General features: G+C 64.0%; 1 protein-coding gene across 1 annotated transcript; it reads left to right on the top strand.

Moving 5' to 3' along the window:
- Positions 1–542: 542 nt before the first annotated feature.
- FCHO1 (FCH and mu domain containing endocytic adaptor 1) lies at positions 543–16,386 on the top strand. Its single transcript, XM_054290966.1, has 29 exons — positions 543–579; positions 1,439–1,582; positions 2,200–2,277; positions 2,858–2,949; positions 3,040–3,114; positions 3,190–3,331; positions 3,411–3,563; positions 4,212–4,316; positions 4,824–4,922; positions 5,008–5,104; positions 5,798–5,842; positions 5,919–5,991; positions 6,609–6,630; positions 6,710–6,764; positions 7,253–7,431; positions 7,503–7,527; positions 8,196–8,294; positions 8,327–8,387; positions 8,491–8,582; positions 8,704–9,300; positions 10,079–10,191; positions 11,544–11,649; positions 11,726–11,837; positions 12,451–12,606; positions 13,614–13,746; positions 13,822–14,021; positions 15,223–15,287; positions 15,377–15,541; positions 16,140–16,386. The coding sequence occupies exons 3-29, from the start codon at positions 2,251–2,253 to the stop codon at positions 16,160–16,162; spliced, it is 3,111 nt and encodes a 1,036-aa protein (XP_054146941.1). The 5' UTR covers positions 543–579; positions 1,439–1,582; positions 2,200–2,250; the 3' UTR covers positions 16,163–16,386.
- Positions 16,387–16,399: the final 13 nt, after the last annotated feature.

Genomic DNA, 16,399 nt, shown 5'->3' on the forward strand with positions numbered 1-16,399 from the left:
GCAGCTGCGCCGGTGACAGCCGGTGACAGCCGGGCCATGAGCTCAGCGGGGTGCGAGGCACCGGCTGGCACCGGCGGCGGGTGTAGGGGGGGGACAGCCGGGCACCGCGGGTGCGGTGACACGGCCGGGGTCGTGGGGGAGCCGCCGCACCGGGAGCAGCACCGGGAGCAGAACGGCGGGGCGGGGAGCGCGCGCGGTGGCGGCAGTGCCGGGAGGGAGGGGGGGGGTGACAGCTCGGGCTGGGTGACAGCCGGGGGACGGCGGCAGCTCCAGCTCCAGCGCCGCTCCCCGGTACCGGCGGCTCCGCTCGCGCATCTCCCCCCGCGCCGCTCCCGCCGCGCTTTGGGGCGGCGGCCGCTTTAAAAATGCAAATGAGCCCCCTCCCCGCGCGCGGCGCGGCGGCGCCCCGACCAATGGGAAGCGGCGGCCGCTGGCTGCGGTCACCGCTGCCGGGCGCGCCGGCCAATGGCGGCGCGACTTGGCGGGAGGGGGCGTGGCCAGCACCGCCCCCGGCGCGGTCCCGGCGCGGTCCCGGGGCGGCGGCGGCGGCGGAGCGGGGCGGGGGCGGCGGCCCCGCAGGTGAGTCCCGCGTCCTCCCCGGAGCGGGCACCGCGCCCCGGCCCCGCGCCCCGCACGGGGGTCCCGTCCCGTCCCGGAGTGCCCCCGCCGCGCTGCCCCCCGGCCCCGCCGTTCCCGCGCGGGTTCCCCCGCGCCGCCCCCGCAGCATCGCCCTCACCGGGATGCGCGGTGCATCCCCGCGCCGCCCCCGCCGTACCGGGGATCCCCTCCATCCCTCGCTGTGCACCGCGCCCCGCTGCGCTGCACCGGCGCCCACCGTTAATAACGCCCCGGTGCATCGGTGCAGCCCCCGCTGGCCACGAGCCCGCTCCCGGTGCTGCGGGCGGCCCCCCCGCCGCCTCCCCGCGCTGCAGGTGCAGTGCTCGGTTCGCCGCTTTCCCTCCTTTTTCATTTTAGGGGTGCACGCCCCAAAAATAAAAACCTCCGCGGTGCCTCCTGTTACCGGAGGGTTTTGGGGTGCGCAGCCCCCACCGCATTCTCGAACCGGACCCTCCCCTTCCCGTCCCCCCGCATCCTCCGGGGGGACCCCCGCGCCCCCCACTGAAGGTCACGGCTGCGGGTGTGTCCCGACCCGCCCGGTTTTGGTTTTGGGGCGCGGGTATGGGGGGGGGGTCCCGGTGCCGCATCCCCCCCCATCCCGCACCCCCCGTCCCGCTCGGGGACTCGGTGCCCGCGGGGACTTTGGCCGGCGGAGCGTTCGTGGCGTTTGCGGCCGCCCGGGACAGGCGGGGCTGGGGGGGCGATAGGGGGGGTCCAGCGGGCCCCGAGCCCCCCCTGAGACCCCTCCCAGCTTCCCCCCCCCCCCCCCCCCCCCGTTTACCGGGGGGGCCGCGCTGAGCCCGCCCCGCTCGTGACACAGGTGGCGGAACCGGTGCGGAGGGACCGGGCAGCGGCGGGGGCTCCCAGCGGGTTTGGGGGCCCTGGGCCCTCCCTTGAACCCCACCAGACCCCCGGCACGCCGAGGATGCTCGGGGGGACCCCGCGAACCCCCCAAGAGCGCAGCGTGAGTCGGGGGGGCCTCCCCCGGTGGCGCCAACCGGGCGCGAATTTTTGGGGTTTCCTGTTTTTCTCCGGTGCATGATGGGGAGCGGGCTCGGGGGGGGCACAGAGCGGGGTGGGGGGCACAGCCAAGGGTGGGGGGCACAGCCAAGGGTGGGGGGCACATCTGGGGGTCCCCCCATTGAGTGCTGGAGGGCTCGGGGATCCCCAGCACGGCAAATTTAGGGGGGGGGGGTGCTTGGATCCTTTTTCTGTGGGGGTTCCTGGGGGTGTTTTAGGGGAGTTTTTGGGGAGGCCCGGGGGGCACGGGCAGGGCCGGGTGTGGGAGCAGCCGCCGCCGCACGCAGCAGCCGCTCATTTATTATTGATCTGCGTATCTGGTGTCGGGCCCAGCGCCGCCCCGGGGCCCCCCCGGTGCCCTCCCCGGTGCCCTCCCCGGTGCCCCCCCCGGTACCGCCGGTACCGCACACCTTGGGGAGGGGTCGCTGATAGGGAGTGTAGGGGGGACCCAGCGGTTTCCATGACCACGGGGCTGCGTTTTCCCGGCAAAACCGATAAAAACGGGGGGGTGCGACCCCGCGGAGCCCTCCCCCCGGTAAAATCCCGGTGTCCCCCCCCCAGGGCGCCGGGAGTTGAGCTGCGGGGTCCCCGCGCCGCTGCCCCCCCTCCAAGATGTCCTATTTCACCGAGCACTTCTGGGTAAGCCGGGACCCCCCCCCTACACCTTTGGGTGCCCCCCACCCCTCCGTGGGTGCCCCCCACTCTCAAAGACCCCCCAGCCCTTGGGGGAGGTGAATTTTCATTAATTTGGCACCATCATTAATGCTGTTAATTAGTTAATTGGCGGGTGGGCGGTGTGGGGGGGTGGTCTGGGGGGGTCTCCCCGCCGTGGGGACATCGCTGTCCCCCCCTCCCTGGGTGTCCCCAGCCCGGGGGGGGGCGGGGGAAGTCGCGTGGCCGGCGCTTCCTGGTTCGTCACCTTCCTCTTCCTCCTGCCTCAGTTTCCCCTGGGGGTTCACCTGCAGCCCCAGCGCGGTTTGGGGGGGGTGGGGACTGAAGTGAAGCCACTTTGTGGGTGCGGGGCAGCACCCAAAATAACCCCGGGGATTTTTGGGGTTCAGCCCAGCCCGTCCTGGGGAGCTGGTTTGGGGTGGGGATGGGGGGGAGTTCAGCACCCCAATTGGGGGGGGTTTGGGTCACTCCAGACGCTGCTCCCAGGGAAAAGGGGGTGTGGGGTCCCTTGGGATTTGGGATCTGAGTGAGGGGGCTCCCCTGGCAGGGTGAGAAGAACCACGGCTTCGATGTCCTCTACCACAACATGAAGCACGGGCAGATCTCCACCAAGGAGCTCGCTGACTTTGTCCGGGAGAGGTACCCGGGGTTGGGGACACCTTTGGGGGCTCCCCAGAACCCTTTATGGGGGGTCCCCAAAACCCAAATCCCCCTCCTCACCATCCCCAGGGCCGCCATCGAGGAGAACTACGCCAAGGCCATGGTGAAGCTGTCGAAGATGGCCACGAACGGGACCCAGCTGGGGTACGGGGGGGTCTGGGACACCTCGAGGTGGCTTTGGAGACACTTTGGTGACCGTTGTGGTGGCCCCCCGGGCAGGACCTTCGCGCCTCTGTGGGAGGTTTTCCGCATCTCCTCGGACAAGCTGGCGCTGTGCCACCTGGAGCTGATGAAGAAGCTGCACGACCTCATCAAGGAGATCTCGCGCTACGGCGAGGAGCAAGGCCGGGTGCACAAGAAGGTACCGCCGTCCCCTCCCCGGCGTTGTCCCCTCCCCGGTGTCCCCAGGCAGCCCTGCCCACGCTGCCGTGTGCCCACAGTCCAAGGAGGAGGTGGCAGGGACGCTGGAGGCCGTGCAGCTGCTGCACGGGGTGGCCCAGCTGCTGCCCAAGTCCAAGGAGAGCTACCACAGCAAGTGCCAGGAGTACGAGCGGCTGCGCAAGGAGGGCACCAGCCAGAAGGAGATCGACAAGGTGCCACCCCCAGTGTCCCCTTCCCCTCAGTGTCCCCGTGTCCCCCTGGGTGATCTCTGGCTCCTCTTGGTGGTTTTTGTCCTGTCCTTGGTGGTTCCTGTCCTCTGGTGGTGGTTCTTCTTCCTCCTCCCTGTGGTTCCTGTCACTTCCCTCAGTGTCCGTGTCCCTTCCCTGGCGATTCTTGACCGTCCCTTGATGGTCTTTTTGTGTCACAGTGATCCCTGTCCCCTCCAGAAGGTTCCTGTCCCCTCCAGAAGGTTCCTATCCCCTCCCTGATGGTCCCTGTCCTTGTCCCAGCTGTCCCCTGTCCCCCTTGGTGGTCTCTGTCCCATTACTGATGATCCCAATCCCTGTCATTGTCCTGGCTGTCCCCTGTCCCCTCCCTGAGGATCCTTGTCTCTGTCCTGGTTGTCCCCTGTCCCCCCTGCGTGATCTCTGTCCTTTTCCAGACCATCCCTGTCCTTGTCCCAGCTGTCCCCTGGCTATCCCTGGCTGTTCCTTGTCCTGTTCCTGATGATCCCTGTCATTGTCCCCGGCTGTCCCCTGAGTGTCCCCTGTCCCCCCTGGTGGTCTCCGTCCCATTCCTGACGATCCCTGGCTGTCCCTGTCATTGTCCCCCGGCTGTCCCCGTGCCCGGCGGTGGCGCAGGCGGAGCTGAAGTCGCGGAAGGCGGGCGAGGCTCTGCGGAGGGCGGTGGACAAATACAACGCTGCCCGCGCCGACTTCGAGCAGCGCATGCTGGACTCGGCCATGGTGGGCACGGCTGGCACCCCTGGGAGAGGGATGGGAACTGGGAAAGGGATGGGCATTGATGGGATTTGGGAAAGGGATGGGCATGGCTGGGATCTGGGAAAGGGATGGGAACTGGTGGGAACTGGGAGAGGGATGGGAACTCTTGGGAACTGGGAGAGGGATGGGCATTGATGGGAACTGGGAGAGGCATGGGAACTGGTGGGAACTGGGAAAGGGACGGGGCATTGGGGGCATGTGGGCAGGAATGGACACTGCTGGGACCTGGGAAGGGATGAGAACTGATGGAAACTGGGAAAGGGATGGGAACTGATGGAAATTGGGTGTGGATGGGCATTGGTGGGATTTGGGAAGAGGTGGGATCCCTGGGGACATCCCACCCATCACCCATGCTGACCCCCCTCCCTGCCCACTGGGGACATCCCACCCATGCCGACCCCCTTCCCTGCCCACCTGCCGATCCCTGGGGATGTCCCCCCCATCCCTGACCCCCGTTTTTCCCCGCTCCAGCGCTTCCAGGAGGTGGAAGAAGCCCACCTGCGGCACATGAAGGGGCTCATCGGCTCCTACTCGCACTCCGTGGAGGACACCCACGTCCAGATCGGCCAGGTGAGTCCCCAGGTGAGTGTGGACCCCCTCCCCATTCCCATTCCCCCTCTTTATTCCATGTCCCCTTCCGTTTTTGCCCCCCCAGGTGCACGAGGAGTTCAAGCAGAACGTGGAGAACATCGGCACGGAGATGCTGCTGCGGAGGTTTGCCGAGAGCAAGGGCACGGGGAGGGAGCGGCCAGGTGAGCTGGGGGTCCCACCTGGGCGGGGATGGGTCCCTGATGATCCCGGGCTGATCCTGGATTGATCCTGGGCTGATCTGGGTTGATCCCGGGTTGGTCCAGGCTGATCCTGGACTGATCTGGGCTGATCCTGGGTTGATCCCAGTTGATCTCAGGCTGATCCAGGTTGATCCCTGGCTGATCCCAGGTGATCCTGGGCTGATCCTGGATTGATCCTGGACTAATCCTGGGTTGATCTTGGCTGATGCTGAGCTGATCCTGGGTTGATACCGGCTGCTCCCTGGCTGATCCGGGCTGATCCCAGGCTGATCCTGGGTTGATATTGGCTGGTCCCTGGCTGATCCTGGGTTGATCCCGAGCTGATCCTGGTTAATTCCAGCTGATCCTGGGTTGGTCCCGGGCTGATCTTTATTGATCCTGGGCTGATCTCTGCTGATGCCCAGCTCATCCCCGGTTGTTCCCAGCTCATTCTGGGTTGATCCCAGCTGGTCCTGGTTAATCCTGGGCTGATCCCGGGCTGATCCCAGGCTGATCCTGGTTTGATCCCAACTGATCCTGGGTTGATCCTGGGTGGATCTCGGGCTGATCCTGGGTTGATAACCCCTGGCTGATCCCAGGTTGATCCCAGCTAATCCTGGGCTGATCTCGGGCTGATCCTGGGTTGATCCCAGCTGATCTCGTTCTCCATGGCAGGAGCGTTGGATTTCGATGAGTACCGCCTGGCTCCAGCGCAGGAAGGCAAGTACGTCTGCATCCAGCTGGGAGTGCCGGGGGCTGCGGAGGCCCTTCCTCACCCCGCTCCCGCTTTCCCCAGGACCCAAAAGGAGCCGGAGCAAAGCGTTCCGGATCCCGGGCTTGAGCCGTAAGGAGCGGGAGCGTGACGCTGTGTAAGAGCCTCAATCCCCGCATCCCAGAGTTCCTGCATCCCTGCATTCCCACATTCCACATCCCTGCAGCCCTTCATCCCTGCATTGTTTCGTCCCTGCATTGTTTCATCCCTGATTTCCCACATCCCCGCATCCCTGAATTCCTGCATCCCTGAATTCCTGCATCCCTGAATTCCCACATCCCTGAATTCCCACATCTCTGCATCCCTGAATTCCTGCATCACTGAATTCCCACATGCCTGAATTCTCACATTCCTGCATCCCTGAAGTCCCGCATCCCTGAAGTCCCACATCCCTGAATCCCTGTATCCCTGAATTCCCACATCCTTGAATCCCTATATCCCTGAATTCCCACATTTTTACATCCCTGAATTCCCACATCCCTGAATCCCTATATCCCTGAATTCCCACATCCTTGAATTCCCCCATCCCTACATCCCTGAATTCCCACATCCCTGCATCCCTGAATTCCCACATCCCTGAATTCCCACATCCCTGAATCCCTATATCCCTGAATTCCCACATCCTATATCCCTGAATTCCCACATCCCTGAATCCCTGAATTCCCACATCCCTGAATTCCCACATCCCCTGACTCTCCCCCCATCATTTCCCAGGGAATCTCCGGATAACGACCTGGTGAGTGTCCCAGTGCCCCGCCCTGGCACTGCCATTCCCAAACTGGGAGCACTGGGAATGTCGGGCTGTGTCCCTGCAGGGCTGCCCCGAGGTGGACGAGGACGGATTCACCGTGCGCCTGGACAGCGCCCGCAGTATCCTTGGCAAAGGGGGATTTTGGGGGATCCAAGGGGGATTCCAAGCAGGGATTTTGGGGGATCCAAGGGGAACCCCAAGCAGGGATTTTTGGGGAATCCAAGGGGAACCCCAAGGAGGGATTTTGGGGGGATCCAAGGGGAACCCCAAGCCGGGATTTTTGGGGATTCAAGGGGAATTCCAACTGGGTATTTTTGAGGATCCAAAGGGAACACCAAGCAGAGATTTTTGGGGGATCCAAGGACAATTCCTACCGGGCATTTTGGAGGATCCAAGGAGAATTCCAACTGGGCACTTTTGGGGGATCCAAAAGGAATTCCAACCGGGCATTTTTGAGGATCCAAAGGGAATTCCGACCGGGCATTTTTGGGGGATCCAAGGAAAATTCCAACCAGGCATTTTGGGGGATCCAAGGGGAACCCCAAGCAGGGGTTTTGGGGGGATCCAAGGGGAATTCCAGCCAGGCATTGCCTTGACATGGGCTCAGGCGAGGTGGAGAACCCCGGCTGCTCCTCCAGCGACTCCGACTACGACGAGGACGAGCCGCGCAAGTTCTACGTGCACATCAAGCCGGTGCAGCCGCGGGAGGCGCCCGGCAGCGCCGAGGCCGCCGTGGAGCAGCTCAAGGCCACCGTGGGCAATCTCATCCTGGCCCCCGGCGTTGGGGTGAGCCTGGGGGGCTGCGGGGACCCCCGGAGTTCATGGGGTCACCTCAGCCCTGTCCCCTTCTCTTGCAGGGCACCGTCAGGAGGCAGGCGTCACGTAAGCGGCCTGGGAGGGTGGCACAGAGGCTGAGAGCCACTGCTTGGGGACATCTCATCCTTCCTGACCCCCTCCTTGGGGACATCTCATCCTCCTAAGCCCCACTGCTTGAGGACATCCCATCCTTCCTGAGCCCCTTCCTTGGGGACATCACGTCCTCCTAAGCCCCCTTCCTTGGGGACATGTCATAATTCCTGAGCCCCTTCTTGGGGACAATGCCGCCCTTCCTTTAACCCAATCCTTGGGGACATCACACCATTCCTGACCCCCTTCCTTAGGGACAATGCCACCCTTAAACCCAGTCCTTGGGGACATCACATCCTCCTAAGCCCCCTTCCTTGGGGACATCCCATCCTTCCTGAACCCCTTTCTTTGGGGACAATGCCACCCTTCCCTAAACCCAATCCTTGAGGACATCACATCCTCCTAATCCCCTTCCTTGGGGACATCCCATCCTTCCTGAACCCCTTTCTTTGGGGACAATGCCACCCTTCCCTAAACCCAATCCTTGCGGACAATGCCACCCTTCCTTAAACCCAATCCCTGGGGACAATGCCACCTTTCCTGAGCCCCCTTCCCTGTCTGCTGGGGGACAACACCCCGCCCTTCCTGAGCCACCCCAGAGTCCCCGTGGCTCCGTGTCCCCTCACGGTGACATCCCCCCGCAGGGCACACGGCGTCCCTGACCCCAGCCTGCGGTGACACAGACCCCGAGGGGACACTGGCAGCAGGTGAGACTGGGAGGGGTGTCCTGATGATTTGGGGGGGCACACAGGGGTCCTTGTGGGGTGCAATGCAGTGTCTCCTCTCTCTGCAGGTGACAGCACGGGGAGAGCTCTCCCAATGGCACAGGTGAACAGGTAGGGGACAGCGAAGGATTGGGGTGCCATGGGGTGGCCACCCCCCATTTCTGGGGGGTTCTGGGCAGGCTCTGAGCACCCCCCCACTCTGTCTCTATCCCAGCGGCCCCGGAAAGCCCCCGCAGGACCCCCCACCCTCAGCCGCGCTCTTCGGTCCCCCCCTGGAGTCGGCGTTGGAGGCAGAGGAATTCCCAGGTGAGGATTGGGGGTGCGGGATGGGAACGAGGGAATTCCAGGTGAGGATTGGGGGGGCAGGATTGGAACCCCTGGCAGGGCAGGGTGGGAGCCACGCTTTGACCCGTGCTCTGTCCCGCAGCTCCCCGCTCCTACGTGCTCACCTCGTCCTCGTCGCCCTTCTCCTCCTCGTCCCCAGAGAACGTGGAGGACTCGGGGCTGGACTCGCCCTCCCACCCCGCTCCCGGTCCCTCCCCGGACTCCCGGCCCTGGACCCCGCAGCCGGGGACGCCGCAGAGCCCCGGCCCCAAAGCGGAGCCGCCCCCCGGCTTGAGCAGCAGCAGCGCCTGGGCCCCGCGGCCCCGCAGCCCCTCCGGCCGCCTCCCCGAGCCCCCCAACTTCGCCGTGTTCAGCGGCCCCGGCGCCGAGGGGCTCTGGGGGGACGCGGGGGCCGCGCCCCGGGCTCGCAGCCGCTGCCTCAGCGGCGCCGCCCCACGAGAAGCGCCCTCGCCGGACCCTTTTGGGGATCCCCCGGTGTGGGGCAGACCCCGCAGCCCCGGCGGGGAGCAGCCCCCCCTGACGCGGCCTTCCTCCAACTCGGCCTCCTCGTCCTCCTCCTCGCCGGCCCCCCCGAGCGGGGGGGAGTCCTCCAGCCCCTCTCCCTGGGGCTGCCAAGGGCCGGGGGCCAGGCTGAGCGAGGGGGGCACGGCCGGGACCCCCCCTCTGCAGTCGGAGCCGGGTGAGTGGGGGGGAGCAGCCCCACGGTACCCCTAAATGTGACTCCCACAGCCCCAACTCTGCCCCCTGCCCCATTATCCTTAACCCTGGCCCATCATTACCTCTAAATCTGCCCCCGTGACCCCGAACTCTGACCCAAGTGACCCCAAACTCTGTCCTGAGTGACCCCAAATTCTGCCCCCAATTAACCTGAACTGTGCCCCCCATAAGCCCCAATTCTGTCCCGAGTGACCCCAAAATCTGACCCTCCCATGACCCCAAACTCTGCTCCCCCATGACCTCAAACTGTTTCCCCCATAACCCCCAACTCTGCCCCAAGTGGCCCAAAATTCTGCCCCCCCCATGACCCCAAATTCTGCCCCCCAGTTAGCCTGAACTGTGCCCCCCATGACCCCAAACTCTGCCCCGAATGACCCCAAACTCTGCCCCCAATTAGCCTGAACTGTGCCCCCCATGACCCCAAACTCTGCCCCCCAATTAACCCAAACTGTGCCGTCCATAACCCCCAACTCTGTCCTGAGTGACCCCAAACTCTGCTCCCCAATTACCCTGAACTGTGCCCCCAAAATCCCCAACTCTGCCCCCCATTACCCTTAACCCTGCCCCCCCCAACACCTAAATCTGCCCCCATAATGTCAAAATCTGCCCTCATCACCCCCAAGTCTGCCCCCCACCCCAAAACCGAGCCCTGCTCAACTCCTGGCAGGTGGTCCCGGATTTCGGGGGGGGTCCTGTGGTGTCAGGGCTCTCCCCTCACCCCCCCATTCGTGCCCCCCCAGATTCGGTGCCCCCCTGGCCCAGCGCTGCCCCTCGGGACGTTCCTCTCGTGGCCCCCCCGCGCCGCTCCCGCACCAAGCGGCCGCCGGCCGGGCCGGGCAGCAACAGCGACCTGGTGCGGGGCTGGGGGGGCGTGGGGACCCCCGGGCTGGGGAGGGGCGAGGGGACCCCCGGGAGGGGCGGTCGGACACGGCCCGGCTTGCCAGTGCTCCCAGTATGGGAATGGCAGCGAGGGGAAGGGGGAACTGGGAGGAGAATCCATGGGAATGAGAAGGGGGAGGTGATGGAGGGGGGGGTGGGATGGAGGGGTGGGAATTTGGGGGTTCGGGGGTGTGGGAATTTGGGGGTGTGGGGATTTGATGTGTGGGAATTTAATATGTGGGAATTTGAAGGTGTGGGGATTTGGGGATGTGGGGATTTGGGGATGCAAGAGTTCGGGGATGTGGGAATTGGGAGTGGGGGGATTTGGGGATGTGGGGATTTGGAGATTTGAGGATGTGGGAATTCAGGGGTATGGGAATTTGGGGTGTGGGAATTTGATATGTGGGGTTTTGGGGATGTGGAGATTTGGGGGTGTGGGAATTTGGGGATACAAGAGTTCGGGGATGTGGGAATTCGGAGTGGGGGAATTTGGGAGTGTGGGAATTTGGGGATACAAGGATTTAGGGACGTGAGGTGCAGGGATATTGAGTTTTGGAGTTCAGGGGTGGGGGTTGCAGGATTTGGGAATTTCGGGATAGAGGATGTGGGAATGCAGGGATGCAGGATTTTGGGAGTGCAGGGGTACAAGGGGATGCAGGGATGTGGAATTCGGGGTGCAGAGATGCGGAATTCGGGGCTGCAGGGATGCAGGGATGTGGAATTCGGGGTGCAGGGATGTGGAATTTTGGGGTGCAGGGATGCGGAATTTGGGGATGGAGTGATGCAGGGATACAGGATTTTGGGAATGCAGGGATGCACGGAGATGCTGGGATGTGGAATTTGGGAATTCGGGGGTGCAGAGATGTGGAATTTGGGGATACAGGGATGCAGGGATGTGGGATTTGGGGATGCAGGGAGGCAGGGATGTGGAATTTGGGGATATGGGGATACAGGGATATGGAATTCGGGGTGCAGGGATGTGGAGTTTGAGGATGCAGGGATGTGGAATTCAGGGGTGCAGGGGTGCGAGTGTGCGGAATTTGGGGTGCAGGGATGTGGAATTCGGGGTGCAGAGATGCAGAATTCGGGGTGCAGGGATGTAGAATTTGGGGTACAGGGATGCGGAATTCGGGGTGCAGGGATGTGGAGTTTGAGGATGCAGGGATGCGGAATTCAGGGGTGCAGGTGTGCAGAATTCGGGGTGCAGGGATGCAGAATTCGGAGTGCAGGTGTGCAGAATTCGGGGTGCAGGGATGCAGAATTCGGGGTGCAGGTGTGCAGAATTCGGGGTGCACACACCCACCCCAGCCCGCCTCGCCCCCGCAGTCGCGCTCGCTGAGCCCCTCGCCCTCCTGGAGCTGCGGCCCCTCGCACTCGGCCCCCGCCAGCCTGGGCGAGCGCGGCTTCTTCACCGTGGCCCCTCCGGCTCTCGGTGCGTCCCGGGGGGATCCGGGGGGCTTTGGGCAGGGGGTCCCCGCCCCGCGCTGACCCCGGTGCCCCCTCCCCAGGGCTGTCCCGCGGCCCCAGCCCCGTGGTGCTGGGCTCGCAGGACGCGCTGCCCGTGGCCACCGCCTTCACCGAGTACGTGCACGCCTACTTCAAGGGGCGCGATGCCGACAGGTACGGGGGTTCAGAGGATTTGGGGTGCTGTGCGGGGATTTTGGGGTTCAGTCTGATTTTGGGGTCCCCAGGGGTGCTGTGCGGGGATTTTGGGGTTCAGAGGATTTTGGGGGGTGCTGTGGGGGGTGCAGCCGCTGCTCGGAGCTCGGGGACGTATCCAAACCTAAATCAGGGCACCCCAAAAACGCGAGGAGGGACGCCAAAACATAGGAGGGACCCCAAAACCTGGGGGGGAGCTGGAAATATGGGGGGAGACCCCAAAAATTGAGGGAGACCCCAAAACCGCAGGGGACCCCAAAACTGGAACATGGACCCCAAAACATGGGGGGGACCCCAAAAACCTGGGGGTCACCATGGTCACAACCAAAGCCCTGGGCTGTATCCGACCCCAAAACTGCAGGGGGACCCCAAAACTGGAATATGGACCCCAAAACTGGGACATGGACCCCAAAACATGGGGGAGACTCCAAAACCGCAGGGGGATCGTGGAGCATGGGGGAGGATCCTGGAACATGGAACCCCAAAACTGAGGGGGAGCTGGAAATGTGGGGGTCCCTCCGGCCGCCGTGTCCTGCCCGTGGGATGTCCCCTGAGCCCCGGCGTGTCCCCGCAGCTGCCTGGTGAAGGTGACCGGGGAGCTGACCATGTCCTTCCCCGCCGGCATCGTGCGCGTGTTCGGCGGCCCCGCGGCGCCGCCCGTGCTCAGCTTCCGCCTGCTCAACGCCGGAGCCATCGAGCAGTTCCTGCCCAACGCCGAGCTGCTCTACAGGTGTGGGCACGGGGGGCACGGGGGCACAGCGGGGGGACAGCCTGAGAGGGGCGGGGGGCAGTGGTGAGGGGCTGGGGTTGGGGTACGGGGGGATTTAGGGACCTTGGGAGGTGATGGATGCAGGGATGGGAGCAGGTTTGGGGGTACAGGAGAGAAATGGGGAGCTTGGGAAGTGTGGATGCCGTGATGGGGGCGGGTTTTGGGGTACAGGGGATGTCTGGGGGGGATACAGGGGTCTTGAGGAGATGGTAGATGTAGCAATAGGGGTGGGTTTTGGGGTACAGGGGGTGTCTGGGGGATTCAGGGGGCTTGGGAGGTGATGGATGTAGCAATAGGGGCAGGTTTTGGGGTATAGGAGGGACACGGGGAGCTTGGGAGGTGATGGATGCAGCAATAGGGGCAGGTTTTGGGGTACAGGGGGTGTCTGGGGGATACAGGGATCTTGGGAGGTGATGGATGCAGGGATAGGGGTGGGTTTTGGGGTACAGAGTGTCCCTGTTTTCCTGGGGATACCCTCAGGAGCTGAGGGATGGGGAGCAGAGTTTTGGGGGTTCCAGGGCTCTGAGTGTCCTGGGAATGCAGCGATGGGGAGCTGGGTGTTGGGATTTTGGGATTTTTGGGGGTCTGGGCATGCTGGGATTGCAGCAATGGGGAGCTGATTTTGGGGGTTCCAGGGGTCTGACTGTCCTGGGAATGCTGTGATGGGGAGCTGTGTACTGAGAGTTTGGGGTTTTTGGGGGTCTGGGCATGCTGGGAATGCAGCAATGGGGAGCTGGGTATTGAGATTTTGGGATTCCTGGGGGTCTGGGCATGCTGAGAATGCAGTGATTGGGAGCTGAGTGTTGAGATTTTGGGATTTTTGGGGGTCTGAGCATGCTGAGAATGCAGCGATGGGGGGCTGATTTTTGAGGATCCCAGCGCTCTGGGCATCGTTTGGAGCTGGGTACCGGGGTGCCAGCTTCTGGGGGTACCCAGACCTTGCTGCCCCTGTCCCCCCACGCCCCCAGCGACCCCTCCCAGAGCGACCCCAGCACCAAGGACTTCTGGCTGAACATGGCAGCGCTGACCGGACACCTGCAGAAGCAGGCGGAGCAGAGCCCGGCCGCCTCCTACTACAACGTGGCGCTGCTCAAGTACCAGGTGAGCCCCTCGGGGCACCCCCCCCCGGGCACGGCAGGGTCGGGGCGCCCCCCTGAACCCCCCGATGTGGCGCAGTTCTCGCGGCTGGGCCCCGGCTCGGCGCCGCTGCGGCTCTGCGTGCGCTGGGACTGCGCGCCCGGCGCCACGCGGGTCAGCGTGGAGTACGGCTACAACGCGGCCGCCCTGGCACTGCCCGTGCCCCTGGGCAACGTGCACGTCCTGCTGCCCGTGGAGGAGCCCCTGACCAACCTGCGGCTGCAGCCCGCCGCCAGCTGGTAATGGAGAGGGGGAATGGGGAGAGAGCGGGGATGGGCTGTGGTGGAGTGGGGAATGAAGGGTCTGGGGTCCTGAGCATGAACAGGGGCGGGGATGAAGGGTCTGGGGTCCCAAACCTTCACAGGGCGGGGGATGAAGGGTCTGGGGTCCTGAGCTTGAAAGGGGTGGGAGAAGAAGGGTCTGGGGTCCTGAGCATGAACAGGGGGATGAAGGTGGAGAGTCTGGGGTCCTGAGGCTGAATGGGGTGGGAAATGAAGGGTCTGGGGTCCCAAACCTTTATGGGGTGGGGAATTAAGGGTCTGGGGTCCTGAGGCTGAATAAGGAGGAGGTGGAGAATCTGGGGTCCTGAGCCTGAAAGGGGTGGGAGAAGAAGGGTCTGGGGTCCTGAGCATGAACAGGGGGATGAAGGTGGGGAGTCTGGGGTCCTGAGGCTGAACGAGGTGGGAAATGATGGGTCTGGGGTCCCAAACCTTCACAGATGGGGGATGAAGGGTCTGGGGTCCTGACCATGAACAGGGTGGAGGATGAAGGGTCTGGGGTCCTGAGGCCGAATAAGGAGGAGGTGGAGAGTCTGGAGTCCTGAGCCTGAAAGGGCTGGGAGAAGAAGGGTCTGGGGTCCTGAGCATGAACAGGGTCAGGGATGAAGGGTCTGGGGTCCCAAATCTTCACAGGGCGGGGGATGAAGGGTCTGGGGTCCTGAGCATGAACAGGGGGATGAAGGTGGAGAGTCTGGGGTCCTGAGGCTGAATGGGGTGGGAAGTGAAGGGTCTGGGGTCCCAAACCTTTATAGGGTGGGGAATTAAGGGTCTGGGGTCCTGACCATGAACAGGGTGGGGGATTAAGGGTCTGGGGTCCTGAGGCTGAGCAGGGTGGGGGATGAAGGATCTGGGATCCCAAACCTTCACACGGTGGATGACACAGGGCTGGGAGCCCCACACTTGCCCAAGATGGGGAGCACAGGAGTGGGGTCAGCATGTGCCCAGGGTGGGAGAAATGGGGACCCTGGACTGGGAAATGAGGACGCTGAACTGGGAAATGGGGATGCTGGACTGGGGAAAGGGGACACTGAACTGGGAAATGGGGACACTGAACTGGGAAATGGGGACGCTGACGGGGTAAGGAAGGCAGGATGTGAGGATGAGCAGCAAGGGCTGAATTTTTGGCCTCTGAGGGCTTGAGGACACCCCCTTACCCCGGCAGGAACCTGGAGGAGAAGCGGCTGCTCTGGAAGCTGCTGGACATCCCCGGAGCCCCGGGGCAGGGAGGTGAGGCCGGGCCCGCCCTGCTCGGGGGTCGCGGGGCGGGGGCTCCGCATCCCGACGCCCCCAAACCCCTGCACTGTCCCCCTGCCCAGGCTGCGGGCGGCTCTCGGCCAGCTGGGAGCCGCTGGGGGGGCCCAGCAAGCCCAGCCCCGTGGCCGCCCAGTTCAGCAGCGAGGGCAGCACCCTGTCGGGAGTGGAGGTGGAGCTGGCGGGCGCCGGGTACCGCATGTCGCTGGTCAAGAAGAGGTTTGCTACAGGTATGGCCGGGGGTGGGGATGGGGGGCCCTTTCCCCACAGCCTTGGGGGGTGCGAGGTCCTCTCCCCATCCCCTGGGTTTTGGGGGGACAGGGGGTCCCTTCCTTGGGGTGCATGGGGGGCATTTCCCTGGGGTATTTAGGGTCCTTTCTCTGCTCTTTGGAGTGCTCAGGGTCTTTTCCCTGGAGTATTTAGGGTCTTTTCCCTGCAATTTGGGGTGCTCAGGGTCTTTTCCATGGGGTATTTAGGGTCCTTTTCCTGCTTTTTGGGGTGCACAGGGGTTCCTTTTCTGCTCTTTGGGGTTCATGGGATCTGTTTCTTGATCCTTGAGGTGCACGGTGTCCCTTCCCTGGGGCATTTAGGGTTCTTTCCCTGCTCTTTGGGTTGCTCAGGGTCTTTTCCCTGGGGTATTTAGGGTCCTTTCCCTGCAATTTGGGGTGCTCAGAAGTCCCTTTTCTGCTCTATGGGGTTCATGGGGTCCTTTCCCTGCTCTTTGGGGTCCCCCAGTCTGGTGCTGGCACCGAGCTCAGGTTGCTGGGCAGTGCCCGTGCCCGGCCGGGGCCGTGCCCTCCCTGCTCTGTGCCCACCTTTCCTCCGCAGGGATTTACCTGGCGGGGTCCTGAGAGGCTCCCGGACCCCCCCGGGCCCCCCCCGGGCTTTTCCCGCGGTTGTGTGAATTGGAAACACTGGATGGAGGCGGGCTGGGGAGGGGGCGCCTCCTCCTCCTCCTCCTTTTCCTCCTCCTCCTCCCTCCTGTCCCCTCCCTGTCGCTGTCCCCGCGTCGTCTCCTGCTCCCCCTCCCGCCGCCCTCCCCTGTGCTGTGAAGGGAGCAGGAGCTGCTCTTTTATTAAACACTTTAT

Source organism: Melozone crissalis, unplaced genomic scaffold, assembly GCF_028551555.1.
Source record: "Melozone crissalis strain CALT ecotype California unplaced genomic scaffold, PUWL_Pcris_2 ptg000088l_1, whole genome shotgun sequence".
In the NCBI taxonomy this organism is placed as follows: Eukaryota; Metazoa; Chordata; class Aves; order Passeriformes; family Passerellidae; genus Melozone; species Melozone crissalis.

Excerpts from the sequence above, each read along its gene's own strand:
- FCHO1 (XM_054290966.1), top strand. The coding sequence starts at position 2,251 with ATGTCCTATTTCACCGAGCACTTCTGG. Across the intron at positions 5,992-6,608 it reads GAGCGGGAGCGTGACGCTGT|GGAATCTCCGGATAACGACC; the intron begins GTAAGAGCCTCA and ends ATCATTTCCCAG. Across the intron at positions 6,631-6,709 it reads AATCTCCGGATAACGACCTG|GGCTGCCCCGAGGTGGACGA; the intron begins GTGAGTGTCCCA and ends GTGTCCCTGCAG.